General features: G+C 45.4%; 1 protein-coding gene across 4 annotated transcripts in view; it reads right to left on the bottom strand.

The window, feature by feature from the left end:
* Nucleotides 1-14,654, bottom strand: part of ARFRP1 (ADP ribosylation factor related protein 1) — a 71,936-nt gene extending 57,282 nt beyond the window's left edge. Inside the window, exons 1-6 of one of the 4 annotated variants that reach the window (XM_058177936.1) lie at nucleotides 14,471-14,654; nucleotides 10,081-10,180; nucleotides 8,721-8,808; nucleotides 6,684-6,766; nucleotides 1,726-1,807; nucleotides 601-671 (exon numbers count right to left, since the gene is read on the bottom strand). In XM_058177936.1, coding sequence (XP_058033919.1) covers nucleotides 601-671; nucleotides 1,726-1,807; nucleotides 6,684-6,766; nucleotides 8,721-8,808; nucleotides 10,081-10,173 — 417 coding nt within the window. In that variant the 5' untranslated portion in view covers nucleotides 10,174-10,180; nucleotides 14,471-14,654. The remainder of the gene's footprint in view (nucleotides 1-600; nucleotides 672-1,725; nucleotides 1,808-6,683; nucleotides 6,767-8,720; nucleotides 8,809-10,080; nucleotides 10,181-14,470) is intronic. The other 3 variants (XM_058177939.1, XM_058177938.1, XM_058177937.1) reach the window with 3 other exon arrangements.
* Nucleotides 14,655-14,736: the final 82 nt, after the last annotated feature.

Below are 14,736 nucleotides of genomic sequence, written 5' to 3'. Positions count from 1 at the left end.
ATACTGCACGAATCAAGAAGAGGGCCGTGAAAATATTTACAGATCCCTCACATCCTGGACATAAACTGTTTCAACTCCTACCCTCAAAACGACGCTATAGAGCACTGCACACCAGAACAACTAGACACAAGAACAGTTTTTTCCCGAAGGCCATCTCTCTGCTAAACAAATAATTCCCTCAACACTGTCAGACTATTTACTAAATCTGCACTACTATTAATCGTCTCATAGTTCCCATCACCAATCTCTTTCCACTTATGACTGTATGACTGTAACTTTGTTGCTGGCAATCCTTATGATTTATATTGATATATTGACCATCAATTGTGTTGTAAATGTTGTACCTTGATGAAGGTATCTTTTCTTTTATGTACACTGAGAGCATCTGCACCAAGACAAATTCCTTGTGTGTCCAATCACACTGGGCCAATAGAAAATTCTATTCTATTCTATTCTATTCTATTCTATTCTATTCTATTCTATTCTATTCTATTCTAAAATAAAATAAAATAAAATAAAATAAAATAAAATAAAATAAAATAAAATAAAATAAATACAGGCATCTTTTAGAAAATAATTTTTTTAAAAAAAAAATCACACCTCTATATCTTGTTTGTTAGCGAGAACCAACAAAGGGACACCTTCCAGAACTTCATTCGTTATCATCTTTTCTGTAAAGGAGCAAGAGAGAGAGAGAGAGAGAGAGAGAGAGAGAGATCAAAAATCCAGGCTAGATTTGTCAAAGTATGTTCTGAAAATAAGGTTTCAAGGCGGCGTGTGTATTTATTGATTCAATTTTGATCCCACCTTTAGCACTAGGTATGTTGAGTCAGAGGAGAGAACACACATAGTATTTCTTCTGTCACCTATTTTTCCCACAACAATCCTGCAAGGTGGACTGAACTGAGAGAATGGGACTGGCTTTCAGGGCTAAACCAGGACTAGAACTCATGTTCTCCTGGTGAGAGGCTGAAAGTCACCCAGCCAGCTTTCATGGCTAAGACGGGACTGGAACTCCTTGTCTCCTGATGATTGGCCCAAGGTCACCCAAATGGCTTTCATGCCTAAGGCGGGACTAGAACTCACCACCTCCTGGTGATAGGCTGAAAGTTACCCAGCCAGCTTTCATGCCTAAGGCAGGACTAGAACTCAGTCTCCTGGTGATTGGCCCAAAGTCACCCAGCTGGCTTTCATGCCTAAACTGGGATTACAACTCACTACCTCCAGTTGATTGGCCAAGGTCACCCAGCCAGCTTTCATGCCTAAGGCAGGACTAGAACTCACAAACTCCTGGTAATTGGCCCAAGGTCACCCAGCCGGCTTTCATGCCTAAGGCGGGACTAGAACTCACAAACTCCTGGTGATTGGCCCAAAGTCACCCAGCCGGCTTCCATGCCTAAACTGGGATTACAACTCACTAACTCCAGTTGATTGGCCAAGGTCACCCAGCCGGCTTTCATGCCTAAGGCGGGACTAGAACTCACAAACTCCTGGTGATTGGCCCAAAGTCACCCAGACAGCTTTCATGCCTAAGGTGGGACTAGAACTCACCATCTACTTGTTTTTAGGCCAACATCTTAACCACTACACCAGACTGGCGGTTGGCAATTTGTGCAACTGAATTCCCTTGCTGCAGGGAGGAAAACAGTAACCCCTGGAGACACGTCAAACCGCAAATGTCTGGGTTTCTTGCTTTCTCTCTCTAACACACAAACACATACTTACCAAAAGCTCGCTTGGATTCCGACAGCCTTTCCTCGTCGGTGGAATCGATAATGTAAATGACCCCATGGGATTCGGCATAATACTGAGGCCACATAAAAAAAGGCAAAGAAACTGCAGTCCATTAAGGGAGCTTAATAATAATAATAATAATAATAATAATAATAATAATAATAATAATAATAATAATAATAATAATAATAATAATAATAATAATAATAATAATAATAATATTTTAATTTGTATACCGCCCTTCTCCCGAAGGACTCAGGGCGGTGCACAGCCAGAATAAAAATACAAAGAGAAACAATACATATAATATTAAGAACACCCCTTAAAAAACTTATTCAATTGGCCAAAAATTTAAAATACAATAACACCCTATAAAAATTTACAAAAATTTAAAACCCATAAAAGTAAATTAAAAATTTTAAAATCAAGCCAGTCCAGCTAGACGGAATAAATAGGTTTTAAGTTCGCGGCGAAAGGTCCGAAGGTCGGATAGTTGTCGAAGTCCAGGGGGAAGCTCGTTCCACAGGGTATAGGAGCCCCCACAGAGAAGGCCCTCCCCCTGGGGGCCGCCAGTCGACGTTGTTTGGCTGACGGCACCCTGAGGAGTCCCTCTCTGTGAGAGCGCACCGGTCGCTGGGAGATAGAAGATGGCAGTAGACGGTCCCGTAAATATCCTGGTCCTAAGCCATGGAGCGCTTTAAAGGTAGTCACCAAAACCTTGAAGCGCACCCGGAAGACAACAGGCAGCCAGTGCAGTCTGCGCAGGATGGGTGTTACATGGGAGCTCCGAACCGCTCCCTCTATCACCCGTGCAGCTGCATAAGCTTTCACGCTTTTACATTATGACTCTTCCCACTTCTATGAAGTTCCTTTTGGACTTTGCCAGCGCTACCTGCTAAATGTTTCCATACGGTGCTGCTCTCTTCTTCAGGGCAAACCTACGTTAAAATATGTCTCATGGCAAATATAATATAAAACCCCAAAGCATTGAATGTTGAAAGTTAAATGTGCGCTGAATTCTGAGTGTATGGTTCTGGCTTATTCTTTTAATCTTATAGATCAGTGATGGCTAACCTTTTTGCCATCGCGTGCCAGGAAGGGGGGTGGGAAGGGTTGTGCGCGTGCCCACGCCTGTAATTCTATGTGCACGACCCCCTTGCTCCCCTTGCTCCTGGCATGCGATGGCCCAGTAGGCCTGTTTTTCTCTCTCACACACAAACACATACTTACCAAAAGCTCGCTTGGATTCCGACAGCCTTCCTCGTCGGTGGAATCGATAATGTAAATGACCCCATGGGATTCGCATAATACTGAGGCCACATAAAAAGGCAAAGAAACTGCAGTCCATTAAGGGAGCTTAATAATAATAATAATAATAATAATAATAATAATAATAATAATAATAATAATAATAATAATAATAATAATAATAATAATAATAATAATAATATTTTAATTTGTATACCGCCTTCTCCCGAAGGACTCAGGTGTGCACAGCCAGAATAAAAATACAAAAGAAACAATACATATAATATTAAGAACACCCTTAAAAACTTATTCAATTGGCCAAAAATTTTAAAATACAATAACACCCTATAAAAATTTACAAAATTTTAAAACCCTTAAAATAAATTAAAATTTTAAAATCAAGCCAGTCCAGCTAGACGGAATAAATAGGTTTTAAGTTCATGCGAAAGGTCCAAGGTCGGATAGTTGATGAAGTCCAGGGGAAGCTCGTTCCACAGGGTAGGAGCCCCCACAGAAGGCCCTCCTGGGGCCGCCAGTCGACGTTGTTTGGCTGACGGCACCCTGAGGAGTCCCTCTCTGTGAGAGCGCACCGGTCGCTGGGAGATAGAAGATGGCAGTAGACGGTCCCGTAAATATCCTGGTCCTAAGCCATGGAGCGCTTTAAAGGTAGTCACCAAAACCTTGAAGCGCACCCGGAAGACAACAGGCAGCCAGTGCAGTCTGCGCAGGATGGGTGTTACATGGGAGCTCCGAACCGCTCCCTCTATCACCCGTGCAGCTGCATAAGCTTTCACGCTTTTACATTATGACTCTTCCCACTTCTATGAAGTTCCTTTTGGACTTTGCCAGCGCTACCTGCTAAATGTTTCCATACGGTGCTGCTCTCTTCTTCAGGGCAAACCTACGTTAAAATATGTCTCATGGCAAATATAATATAAAACCCCAAAGCATTGAATGTTGAAAGTTAAATGTGCGCTGAATTCTGAATGTATGGTTCTTGCTTATTCTTTTAATCTTATAGATCAGTGATGGCTAACCTTTTTGCCATCGCGTGCCAGGAAGGGGGGTGGGAAGGGTTGTGCGCGTGCGTGCCCACGCCTGTAATTCTATGTGCACGACCCCCCCCTTGCTCCCCTTGCTCCTGGCATGCGATGGCCCAGTAGGCCTGTTTTTCTCTCTCACGTGGCTCCAGAGCCTTTCTAGGAGTCTGGGGAGGTGAAAACGGCCTTCCCTGCCCTCCCAGTGGTCCTCTGGATGCCGGAAACTTCTGGTGGGACCGGAAGTTGGCAAATAGGCCATTTTTGGCCTCCGGAGGACCTCCGGGGGGATGGAGAAGACCATTTTCACCCTCCCCAGACTCCTAGAGAGGCTCTGGAGCCAAGCGAGAGAGAAAAATGGGCCTTCCCCACCACCCCTAGAGACCCTCCAGAGACAGGAAACAGCCTGTTTCCCTACTTCTGGGGGGCCCAGAAGGCCGGAAAATTAGCTGGCAAGCACATGCGCGCCGGATCTGAGCTCATGTGCCCACTGATATGGCTATGTGTCATAGGTTCGCCATCACGGTTATAATGGTATTTTAATGGTATGAATATAAGCTGCCTAGAATCCATCTGGGCACCACAGACAGACAGATGGACAGACAGACAGAGGGAGAGGGAGAGAGGGAAGGGAAGGGAAGGGAAGGGAAGGGAAGGGAAGGGAAGAGAAGAGAAGAGAAGAGAAGAGAAGAGAAGAGAAGAGAAGAGAAGAGAAGAGAAGAGGAATCATAGAGTAGAGTGGAATGGAGTGGAGTGGAAGGGAAGGGAAGGGAAGGGAAGGGAAGGGAAGAGAAGAGAAGAGAAGAGAAGAGAAGAGAAGAGAAGAGAAGAGAAGAGAAGAGAAGAGAAGAGAAGAGAAGAGATGAGATTCAAGGAAAGAGTAGAGCCATCAACATTGAAGATACCTTAGAACAGGGGTGTCCAACCCTGACAACTTCAAGACTTAGGAACTTCAACTTCCAGAATTCCCCGTGCTACCCAAGGAATTCTGGGAGTTGAAGTCCACAGGTCTTAAAGTTGCCAAGATTGGATGCCCCTGCCTTAGAAGATATTCCCTACTTACAAGAACCACTAATACTAAAATATTGTTAGATCAGCACTCCAGACATTACCAATATGGAATAACCACTGAAATATGGCAAGAACAGAGTTGGAAGGGACCTTAGAGGTCTTCTAGTCCAACCTGCTGCTCAAACAGGGCATAGGGCCGGGTTACTTACGGGACCGTCTACTGCTACCGAATACCTCTCACCGGCCCGTGCGCTCTCAGAGAGAGGGACTCCTCAGGGTGCCGTCAGCTAGGCAGTGTCGTCTGGCGACGCCCAGGGGAAGGGCCTTCTCTGTGGGGGCTCCCACCCTCTGGAACGAACTCCCCCCAGGACTCCGTCAACTTCCAGACCTCCGAACCTTCCGTCGCGAGCTTAAAACACACCTATTTATCTGCGCAGGACTAGACTAGTTTTTAAATTTTATAGGGGTTTTAATTGGTTTTAATATTTATACTATTTTTAATAATTTGGCTTTTTGAATAAGTTTCTTAATGGTTTTCTTAATTTGTATATATATGTTTTTTATTTGCCTGTGAACCGCCCTGAGTCCTTCGGGAGATAGGGCGGTATACAAACACGAATAATAAATAAATAAATAAATAAATAAATAAACAGGAGACCCTATACCTCTTCAGACACCTAACTAATAACTAAGTTAGATTTATTAACTTAATGTACTTAATATTGAGTTAAGCTATGCCAACGTATCTGGAGAATATCACAATAGCTAACAGACTGGAAAAAGTAAATATTCCAACAGCCCCAAAGAAAACTCTATCCTTGACTTACAACCGGTTGTTTTGTGACGATCTGAAGTTCTGATGGACCAACCTGGATTTGGATTCAAAGTTCTAACAGTTCTGCCCCTCCCACCTTGGTCATGTGACTGAACTCAGACAACCGGATCAGTGTTACTATGCTTTGCAGTGTCCAAAATGTTTTATGATGTTTTTAACCCAAAATACCCACAACGGGTCAGTGCTGGAGTCAGGGGAAGGCCTGGAGGAGGGCTCTGTGTTGGAGGCAGAGATGGGGCCAGGGCCATCTGGGAGCGATGCACAGACTCCAGAGCCTCCAGAGGCAGACAGCAGAAGAGGCAGAGGAACAGGAGGAGCCTGTTCCTAGAGCACGAATGCACAGAACTGCCAGAAGGCAAAAGCAGCTAAAGCAAAAAGGACGACTCAGGAGTAAGGCCAGGAGATTATTGGTCCCTCCCATAAGGCTTAAAAGACCAGCAACAGCTCTTGGGCTCTTTGTAGGAAAGCAACGTTGCTAAATCTGTTTCTAGTCGGCGTTTATTGTTTCTGAACTTCATGGGGCTTTGCCAAAAAAGGCCTTTGGCAAGGTGGCAAAGAAGACAAAGGTTTGTGATAACGCCAAAGGACTTTTTCTGAAGGACTTTGTTTTGGACTTAATTTGGACTAAGCTAAGAATGAAGTAATTCTCAGCTGTCCTAATAAAATATGTTTCTTGAGGACTGATTGTGTCTGCTAATAACTACTTGGGCCTAGGTCATAACAGGTATTTACGTCCAGTTTCAGCAAAATTGCATCCGTAATGCACCATGGTTTGTTTAAGGACCGCGTAACTCTGGAGTCATATCTATCCACCCTACCTTGTCCCAAAGAGACTGAAGCTCGTCCTGTCCTCCTAGGTCCCAAAACATCAGCCGAGCTTTCCCAACGTCTATGGTGCCAACTAGGAGACACAAGCAGACAATTCAAAATGTGCAATTTTTTTCTGCGTTACGTCTATAGTGCTTGACTTACAACAGTCTGTTTAGGGACCGTTCAAAGTTACAACGGGACTGAAAAAAGGGACTTAAGACCGTTTTGTCAGAGTTACGACACTTATGGAAGCATCCCTACGATCATGTGATTAAAATTCAGATTATTGGCGATGGGTTCACACTTATGACGGTTGTCTCTGGCCTCAGTTGATCAAAATTCAGGTGCTTGGAAAAGAATGAAACTTTTGACTTCGGGTTTTACCGATTAGACGGATCAATCCTTATAGAAATGGCTGGTTCATCTTAATATAAAAAAGCAAAAAGATACGATTTGATGTTAATGCCTTATTTTTACTATAACAGAGAGAGTTGGAAGTCAATGTTAAATGTTAAATGTTAAAAGGGCCTCTGGTGGCTCGGGCTGGTAAGACAGTCTGTTATTAACAGCAGCTGCTTGCAATTACTGCAGGTTCAAGTCCCACCAGGCCCAAGGTTGACTCAGCCTTCCATCCTTTATAAGGTAGGTAAAATGAGGACCCAGATTGTTGGGGGCAATAAGTTGACTTTGTATATAATTTACAAATGGATGAAGACTATTGCTTGACATAGTGTAAGCTGCCCTGAGTCTTCGGAGAAGGGCGGGATATAAATGCAAAAAAAAAAATATGTTCTTTCTCTTTTTTTCTAAATCCTTCCTCACTCCTCTTCCTCCCCACCGCTTTCCTATTTACTTTCGTGGTTTTTATTTTATCCTATACCACATAACATAACATAACATAACAACAGAGTTGGAAGGGACCTTGGAGGCCTTCTAGTCCAACCCCCTGCCCAGGCAGGAAACCCTACACCATCTCAGTCAGATGGTTATCCAACATTTTCTTAAAAATTTCCAGTGTTGGAGCATTCACAACTTCTGGAGGCAAGTCGTTCCACTTATTAATTGTTCTAACTGTCAGGAAATTTCTCCTTAGTTCTAAGTTGCTTCTTTCTTTGATCAGTTTCCACCCATTGCTTCTTGTTCTACCCTCAGGTGCTTTGGAGAATAGCTTGACTCCCTCTTCTTTGGGGCAGCCCCTGAGATATTGGAAGACTGCTATCATGTCTCCCCCAGTCCTTCTTTTCATTCAACTAGACATACCCAGTTCCTGCAGCCGTTCTTTATATGTTTTAGCCTCCGGTCCCCTAATCATCTTTGTTGCTCTTCTCTGCACTCTTTCTAGAGTCTCAACATCAACCTCAATAAAAAGGTGATGTTAAAATTCAGACGCTTGGCGACCGGCTCGTTATTTATGACGGTTGCAGTGTGACGCGATCCCCTTTTGCGACGGTCTGACAAGCGAAGCCAATGAAGAAGCCAGATTTACTTAACAACTGTGTTTACTAACTTAATAGCTGTGGCGAGAAAGTTCATAAAATGGGAGTAAAACTCACTGAGCAACCGTCTCGCTTAGTGACAGACAATTAAGTCTCGCTAAGACTCGCTAAGACTCAATTGTGGTCATACGTCGAGGACTACCTGCATAGAAATGGCTTACCTTGTCAGCGTTGTTGGGACGACCGAGGAACTATCACATTCAGACAAACAACCAAACGAACAATAAATCATGACGTCGTCAAAGAACCATGAAGAACACTCCCAACAACACTGACAGGAAAAGCCACTTGTATATAAACAGAGAGCAAACCCTACTCCGTTCTAGCACTGATAGTATTACCTAGTTGGGCCGTGAAACGTCTACAGGAAAACAGCCAAGCTCAGAGAGTACCACAGCTGAGAGAGATTCCTCCTCTGAATGCAAATCGATGGGGTTACTTTTTTGTCTCCTCGGCATCTGTTGGGTGACCACCTAAGTTTTGGGTAACGCCAGTCCAAATGTCACCCGCTCATATTCTCCCGCTCTTCAGCTATCGAGGTCAACTTACTGTTCAAGCCGACAGTGGTTGTGATTTTGGATAAGCTCATTCCTTTGTAGGTCTTGTTGAATCTCGTTTTCGTCTGTTCAAGGAAGGTCTGGAGGAAGAAAAGAAAGGAAAGGAAACGTAAAGGAAAACCTGAGTTGTTTATATCCGTTGGCTGCGATGGAAACGAGACAAACATTAATGCAAATTCTGGACCTTGAGATTAAGTAAAAAGAATCTTGCTGCCTCAGAACAATTTGTTAACCATTTATTTTGAAACGACTGAAAAACCACTGGCCTTTGAGATGGATCTGTTAAAGCAAGCCCTTAAAATATGGCCCTTTCCCCAAATCTGTTTTAGAATGAGGGGTGGATCCCTTATAGGCAGAGGTGATCTGCTGCCGGTTCAGACCGGTTCGTCCGTACCGGTAGTTCCAACCACCGGGCCAATAATAATATTGCTTATAGTGTTATGCTTATATATATCTACCAAAATTGTTATTTTTATTTCAAGCTACCCCGATAAAACTAGGGAACTTTGTCACTTTTGAATGTACACTAATCGGCATACATGAAATTTCATTGCATACAGCTCTCAAAGGCTCACCACCTCCAATACACACTGCATAAACATGACAAAATCAATAAGTACAAAAATATGCATATATCCACAAACATTGTATGATACAGAGAAACAACGTAGTCTAGTTTGGATGTATACATGTACATGGCGAGAAAACACGAAGCTTGTGAATTTACCAGACGGATGGCCTAGGGAACAAAGCTGTTACAGAATCTGGTAATCCTGCTAGAAATACTTGGAAATCTCCTCCCAGAGGGGAGCAGCAGAAACACATCATGAAATGGTGTGTGGGGTCCCTAACAATGCTTCAAGTTCTAAGTGCATAGCACTTATAAGGAGCTGTAATCTTCTCCACTGTCCTTACCACTCTCTGTATGGACTTTCTATCTGCTGTCCTCACCACTCTCTGTATGGACCTTTTCTCTGAGGCACTGCTGCTACCAAACCAAACAGGGATGCAGTTCGTTAAAACGCTCTCAATTGTGCCTCTGTAAAAAGCGGTCAGGACAAAAGGAGAAAGATGTGCTCTCCTCATCCGACACAGGAAATGAAGACACTGTTTTTGCGCACACAATCTCATGAAATCTTGGCAATTTAAACGGTTTTTATTACTGTAAAATTTTCATTTGAGGAGGCCCTGAGTGTGACAGCCTCTTTACCTGCAGGTGACACCCCCTAATGAAATTAGAGATGAGTGAAATTTATCCCACCCAGGAGTTGGAAGTTTCTTCTTTGTGATTAGGAATAAATCAATAGAAGATGGAAATTTTCCTGTTTCTATGAACAAGCCTAGATACACACCGTTTTTCCAGCATTGTCCAATCCCAGGATTAAGATGCAGTATTCATCTCGTCGGAACATATACTTGTAAAGCCCGGAAAGCAGTGTGTACATTGTGCTCCTGTAAACAAAGACAACAACATTTAGTTGGCCAAAAGATCCTTGTTTTTCCCTGATACTGCTTCCCGGCCCAAATCCAGGCGGGAATTTCCCTCATAAATTAAAAGAAACAGAGATTTTTTTGAGGTTCGCCGATTGATACAATGGTTATTTTCTCAAGATTTTCTAAAATGATGAAACGGTGTGAGCATAGTATTATGCTACTTTTATATTTATTTACTTATTTGTGTGCCACCTTCATTATTTAACTCAAGGCAGCAAACATATGCAACACACATATTCCTCCTATTTTACTAACAATGACCCTGTGAGGTAGGGCTGAGAGAGCGAGTGAGTGGCTCAGAGTCAGCAGCTGGCTTTCATGCCTAAGGTGGAACTAGAACTCGCAGACTCCTGGTGATTGACCGAAAGTCACCCAGTTGGCTTTCATGTCTAAAGCAGAACTAGAACTCACAATCTCCTGGTGATTGGCCCAAACACACCCTGCTGGTTTTCATGTCTAAGGCAGAACTAGAACTCACAGTCTCCTGGTGATTGGCCCAAACACCCTGATGGCTTTCATGTCTAAGGCAGAAATAGAACTCACAGTCTCCTGGTGATTGACCTAAACACACCCTGCTGGTTTTCATGTCTAGGGCAGAACTAGAACTCACAATCTCCTGGTGATTGGCCCAAACACACCCTGCTGGTTTTCATGTCTAAGGCAGAACTAGAACTCACAATCTCCTGGTGATTGGCCCAAACACACCCTGCTGGTTTTCATGTCTAAGGCAGAAATAGAACTCACAGTCTCCTGGTGATTGGCCCAAACACACCCTGCTGGTTTTCATGTCTAGGGCAGAACTAGAACTCACAATCTCCTGGTGATTGGCCCAAACACACCCTGCTGGTTTTCATGTCTAAGGCAGAACTAGAACTCACAATCTCCTGGTGATTGGCCCAAACACACCCTGCTGGTTTTCATGTCTAAGGCAGAACTAGAACTCACAATCTCCTGGTGATTGGCCCAAACACACCCTGCTGGTTTTCATGTCTAAGGCAGAACTAGAACTCACAATCTCCTGGTGATTGGCCCAAGCACACCCTGCTGGTTTTCATGTCTAAGGCAGAACCAGAACTCACAGTCTCCTGGTGATTGGCCCAAACACCCTGATGGCTTTCATGTCTAAGGCAGAACTAGAACTCACAGTCTCCTGGTGATTGGCCCAAACACCCTGCTGGTTTTCATGTCTAAGGCAGAACCAGAACTCACAGTCTCCTGGTTGTATTGGCCCAAAGTCATCCAGCAGCTTTCATTCCTATAGCAGGACTAGAACTCAAAGTCTTCCACTTTCTGGTGCCTCAACCACTTGGTCTAGGCCAGGGGTGTCCAAACTACGGCCCGCGGGCCAACTGCGGCCCGCGGGTCAGTTTTTTTTGGCCCGCAGCAAATTCTGGAAGTATAATTTAAAATGGCCCTTTTCGCGCTGCGAGGCTCGCGGCTCCTCCCCATGGGCGGGGAATAATGAAGGGAGGGGGCAGAGGAGGCGGCGAGCGGGAAAGAGGCTGCTGGCCGTGCCTGCCCCCAGCAGTTCTACCCTCGCCTTCCTCGGGCCGCCATCGAGAAACAGGTGAGGAGGGGTTCTGTCCTCGCCTTCCTCGGGCAGGAATAACGAAGGGGGAGGCGGCGGCAAGCGAAGAGGCTGCTGGCCGTGCCCGCCCAGCAGCTCTGTCTCGCCTTCCTCGGGCAGGAATAACGGCGAGGGGGAGGCGGCGGCAGCGAAGAGGCTGCTGGCCGTGCCCGCCCAGCAGCTCTGTCTCGCCTTCCTCGGCAGGGAATAACGAAGGGAGGGGCAGAGGAGGCGGCGGCAAGCGCTGAAGAGGCTGCTGGCCGTGCCCGCCCAGCAGTTCTATCTCGCCTTCCTCGGCAGGGAATAACGAAGGGAGGGGAGGCGGCGGCAAGCGCGAAGAGGCTGCTGGCCGTGCCCGCCCAGCAGTTCTATCTCGCCTCGGGCCGCCTGGTGAGGCTCCTCGCGCCTCCACCCCTTGGGCAGGGAATAACGAAGGAGTTTCAAGTTCATACCAAATACAAAACAAAGCCAAGATCAGGGTGTCCAAACTTGGTCTCTTTAAGACTTGTGGACTTCAGTTCCCAGAGTTCCTCAGCCAGCTTTGCTGGCTGAGGCACTCTGGGAGTTGAAGTCCACAAGTCTTAAGGGACCAAGTTTGGACATCCCTGGCCAAGATGAATGAATATGAAACATTTTCCCCCCTTAAATGAAGATGATATCCACATATTGTTGCTTTTTAGTAGACTGACTGTATCCATCTGTATTGTAATGTCCCAGGTTTTCAGGCCGCATGCCTTTCTGAATAATTATATTTAAAAATATTACATTAAAAATCAACATAACACAAACACACACGTACACAAACATAGAGATACACATGCACATATATATAACTCACACACATATAGTATACTTAAGCCTAAACTGTGCATAGGGACTACCCAGACGGCTGAAAAAAGTGATTTCTGACAGGTTCTCACACTTTTGACTGGTCCTCACACGTACAACTATCTTTACATTTTGCACCCTATCTTGTAACCGTGGTGAAGAGAAGCAGTTGTGAAATGAGTGATATGGTTGTTAAAAATGCTGCAATGGGCATAAATGTGAGGATGGTCATAAGTGTGAGGACTGGTCAAAAATTACTTTTTTTAGCCCTCTGAGTAGTTTCTATGCCCATAGCCACATCCACTCAGTCACATGACCAGTTAGCCACGCCCACCAGTCACATGACCACCAAGCCACACCCCAAAATAAGCCACGCCCATTCCCCCCCCCCCCCCCCGGTGGCCCGGGCCTTTGCTTATTTTTCTGTATTTGGCCCTCACTCAAAAAAGTTTGGACACCCCTGGTCTAGGCACATATAATTATAAAGGTATTATAATTTAACAACTCCTAACTTAGAAAGATAGTAAAACTGGGTGCATCTCACTTAACAACTGCCTCCCTGTGCAGCGGAAATTCTGGTCCCAACTGCAGTCATAAATCAAGGACTACCTGTAATCTCGCCCTTAAGAGATCTACTTTTTTCTACACTAGAAAAATTCCACATTGAATTTTCAAGGAAACGGCATGGACACGTCCACTAAGTGTGCAATGCAACTTGAGGGAGGTGTTGTGGATATACAACCAGAGTGCAAGTACAACAGTGTGGCAGCAGCTGCCCTTTTTCAACTGCCGTGTCCTGGGATTGTTTGATTCACTTAACCACCACACGGCTAACTTAACAACTGAAGCGATTCACTTAACAACTGGGGCAAGAAAGGTTGTAAAATGGGGCAAAACTTACTTAATCAATGTCTCGCTTAGCAACAGAACACCACCCACCCACCCCTGCTCAACTATGATCGTAAGTTGAGGACTACCTGTACAATAGGAACAATATATATGTAGGTCTTTGGTTGTTCGGGTCAGGCTGGTGTTTACTGCTTCGTGCTTCTAGGAGCAATGTGTGATCGCAGCTGTTTCTTCCTGTTCCTTCTTCTCCCTGACACCCACCATGAAGATGTAGCATGACCACGGACGCGAAGCCAAACAACAGCAATACAGCTCACTCAGACTAACCTGAGCACAACCAAGCCCCCCCCAAACAGAACACCCCCCCATCCAATCAGAGCACAGCCAACCCCACCATCCAATCAGAGCACAGCCAAACCCCCAACCAATCAGAACATACCTCCACCCAATCAGAACACGGCCAAGCTCCCAACCAATCAGTTCAAACCCCCACTAGCAGTTAACAGGAAGAAACAGCTGCGATCACACATTCCTCCTAGAAGCAGGAAGCAGTAAACACCAGCCTGAAGATGACGCATGAGACTTCGTCGAAATGTAGCCAAGACACTTCCAATTTTACACGGGAGAAAACCCAAACCAAAGACCTACATACAAACACCCGTGAAAACCTCAGAAAACAAATATATATATATATATATATATATAGTTCCTATTGTACAGGTAGTCCTCGACTTACGACCACAGTTGAGCGGGGGTATATTATCCCAGCAAGGAATTTCCTGCCATTTGCTTTATTTTTCATGCAAATACATTGGCCTTTCAACGACCTCTGGGAAGTGTCAAGAGGGCCCCTGAGCATGCACAGAGTGATTTCTTTTCGCCCCTAGGCGCTTCTGGTTTCAGCCCACCTCACTGTCGAGATGGGGATTGTAGTCCCGCCTTCCCCGCTGGCGTATGGCCTTCGCCGTACCCGAGGCAGACGGGCGGCCCCGGAGGAGACTTACCGGGCACTTTACAAAGGGTGGGGGGGCGAATTCGGTTAACGGCTCCTGCTCGCCTTCCTTATGGACTTCTTCCTCGGTCTGCCCCGGTCGTGCGAGGCATCCTGGGAAATGGAGTCCCGTCCCCGCCGGCGACGGCGTCTCGCTGTTTGTAAAAGACCACAAGCCCCAGGAGTCTCTGCGCCTCCACGTCCCGCCCTCTCTCTCTCTCTCTCATCGCCGGCCACGAACCATAGACAAGGAAGGAAAGGAGTGGGAGGCGGAGCCGC

The sequence above is a fragment of the Ahaetulla prasina genome, chromosome 3 (genome assembly GCF_028640845.1).
Source record: "Ahaetulla prasina isolate Xishuangbanna chromosome 3, ASM2864084v1, whole genome shotgun sequence".
In the NCBI taxonomy this organism is placed as follows: Eukaryota; Metazoa; Chordata; class Lepidosauria; order Squamata; family Colubridae; genus Ahaetulla; species Ahaetulla prasina.
This window is presented reverse-complemented; position numbering and strand designations above follow the sequence as displayed.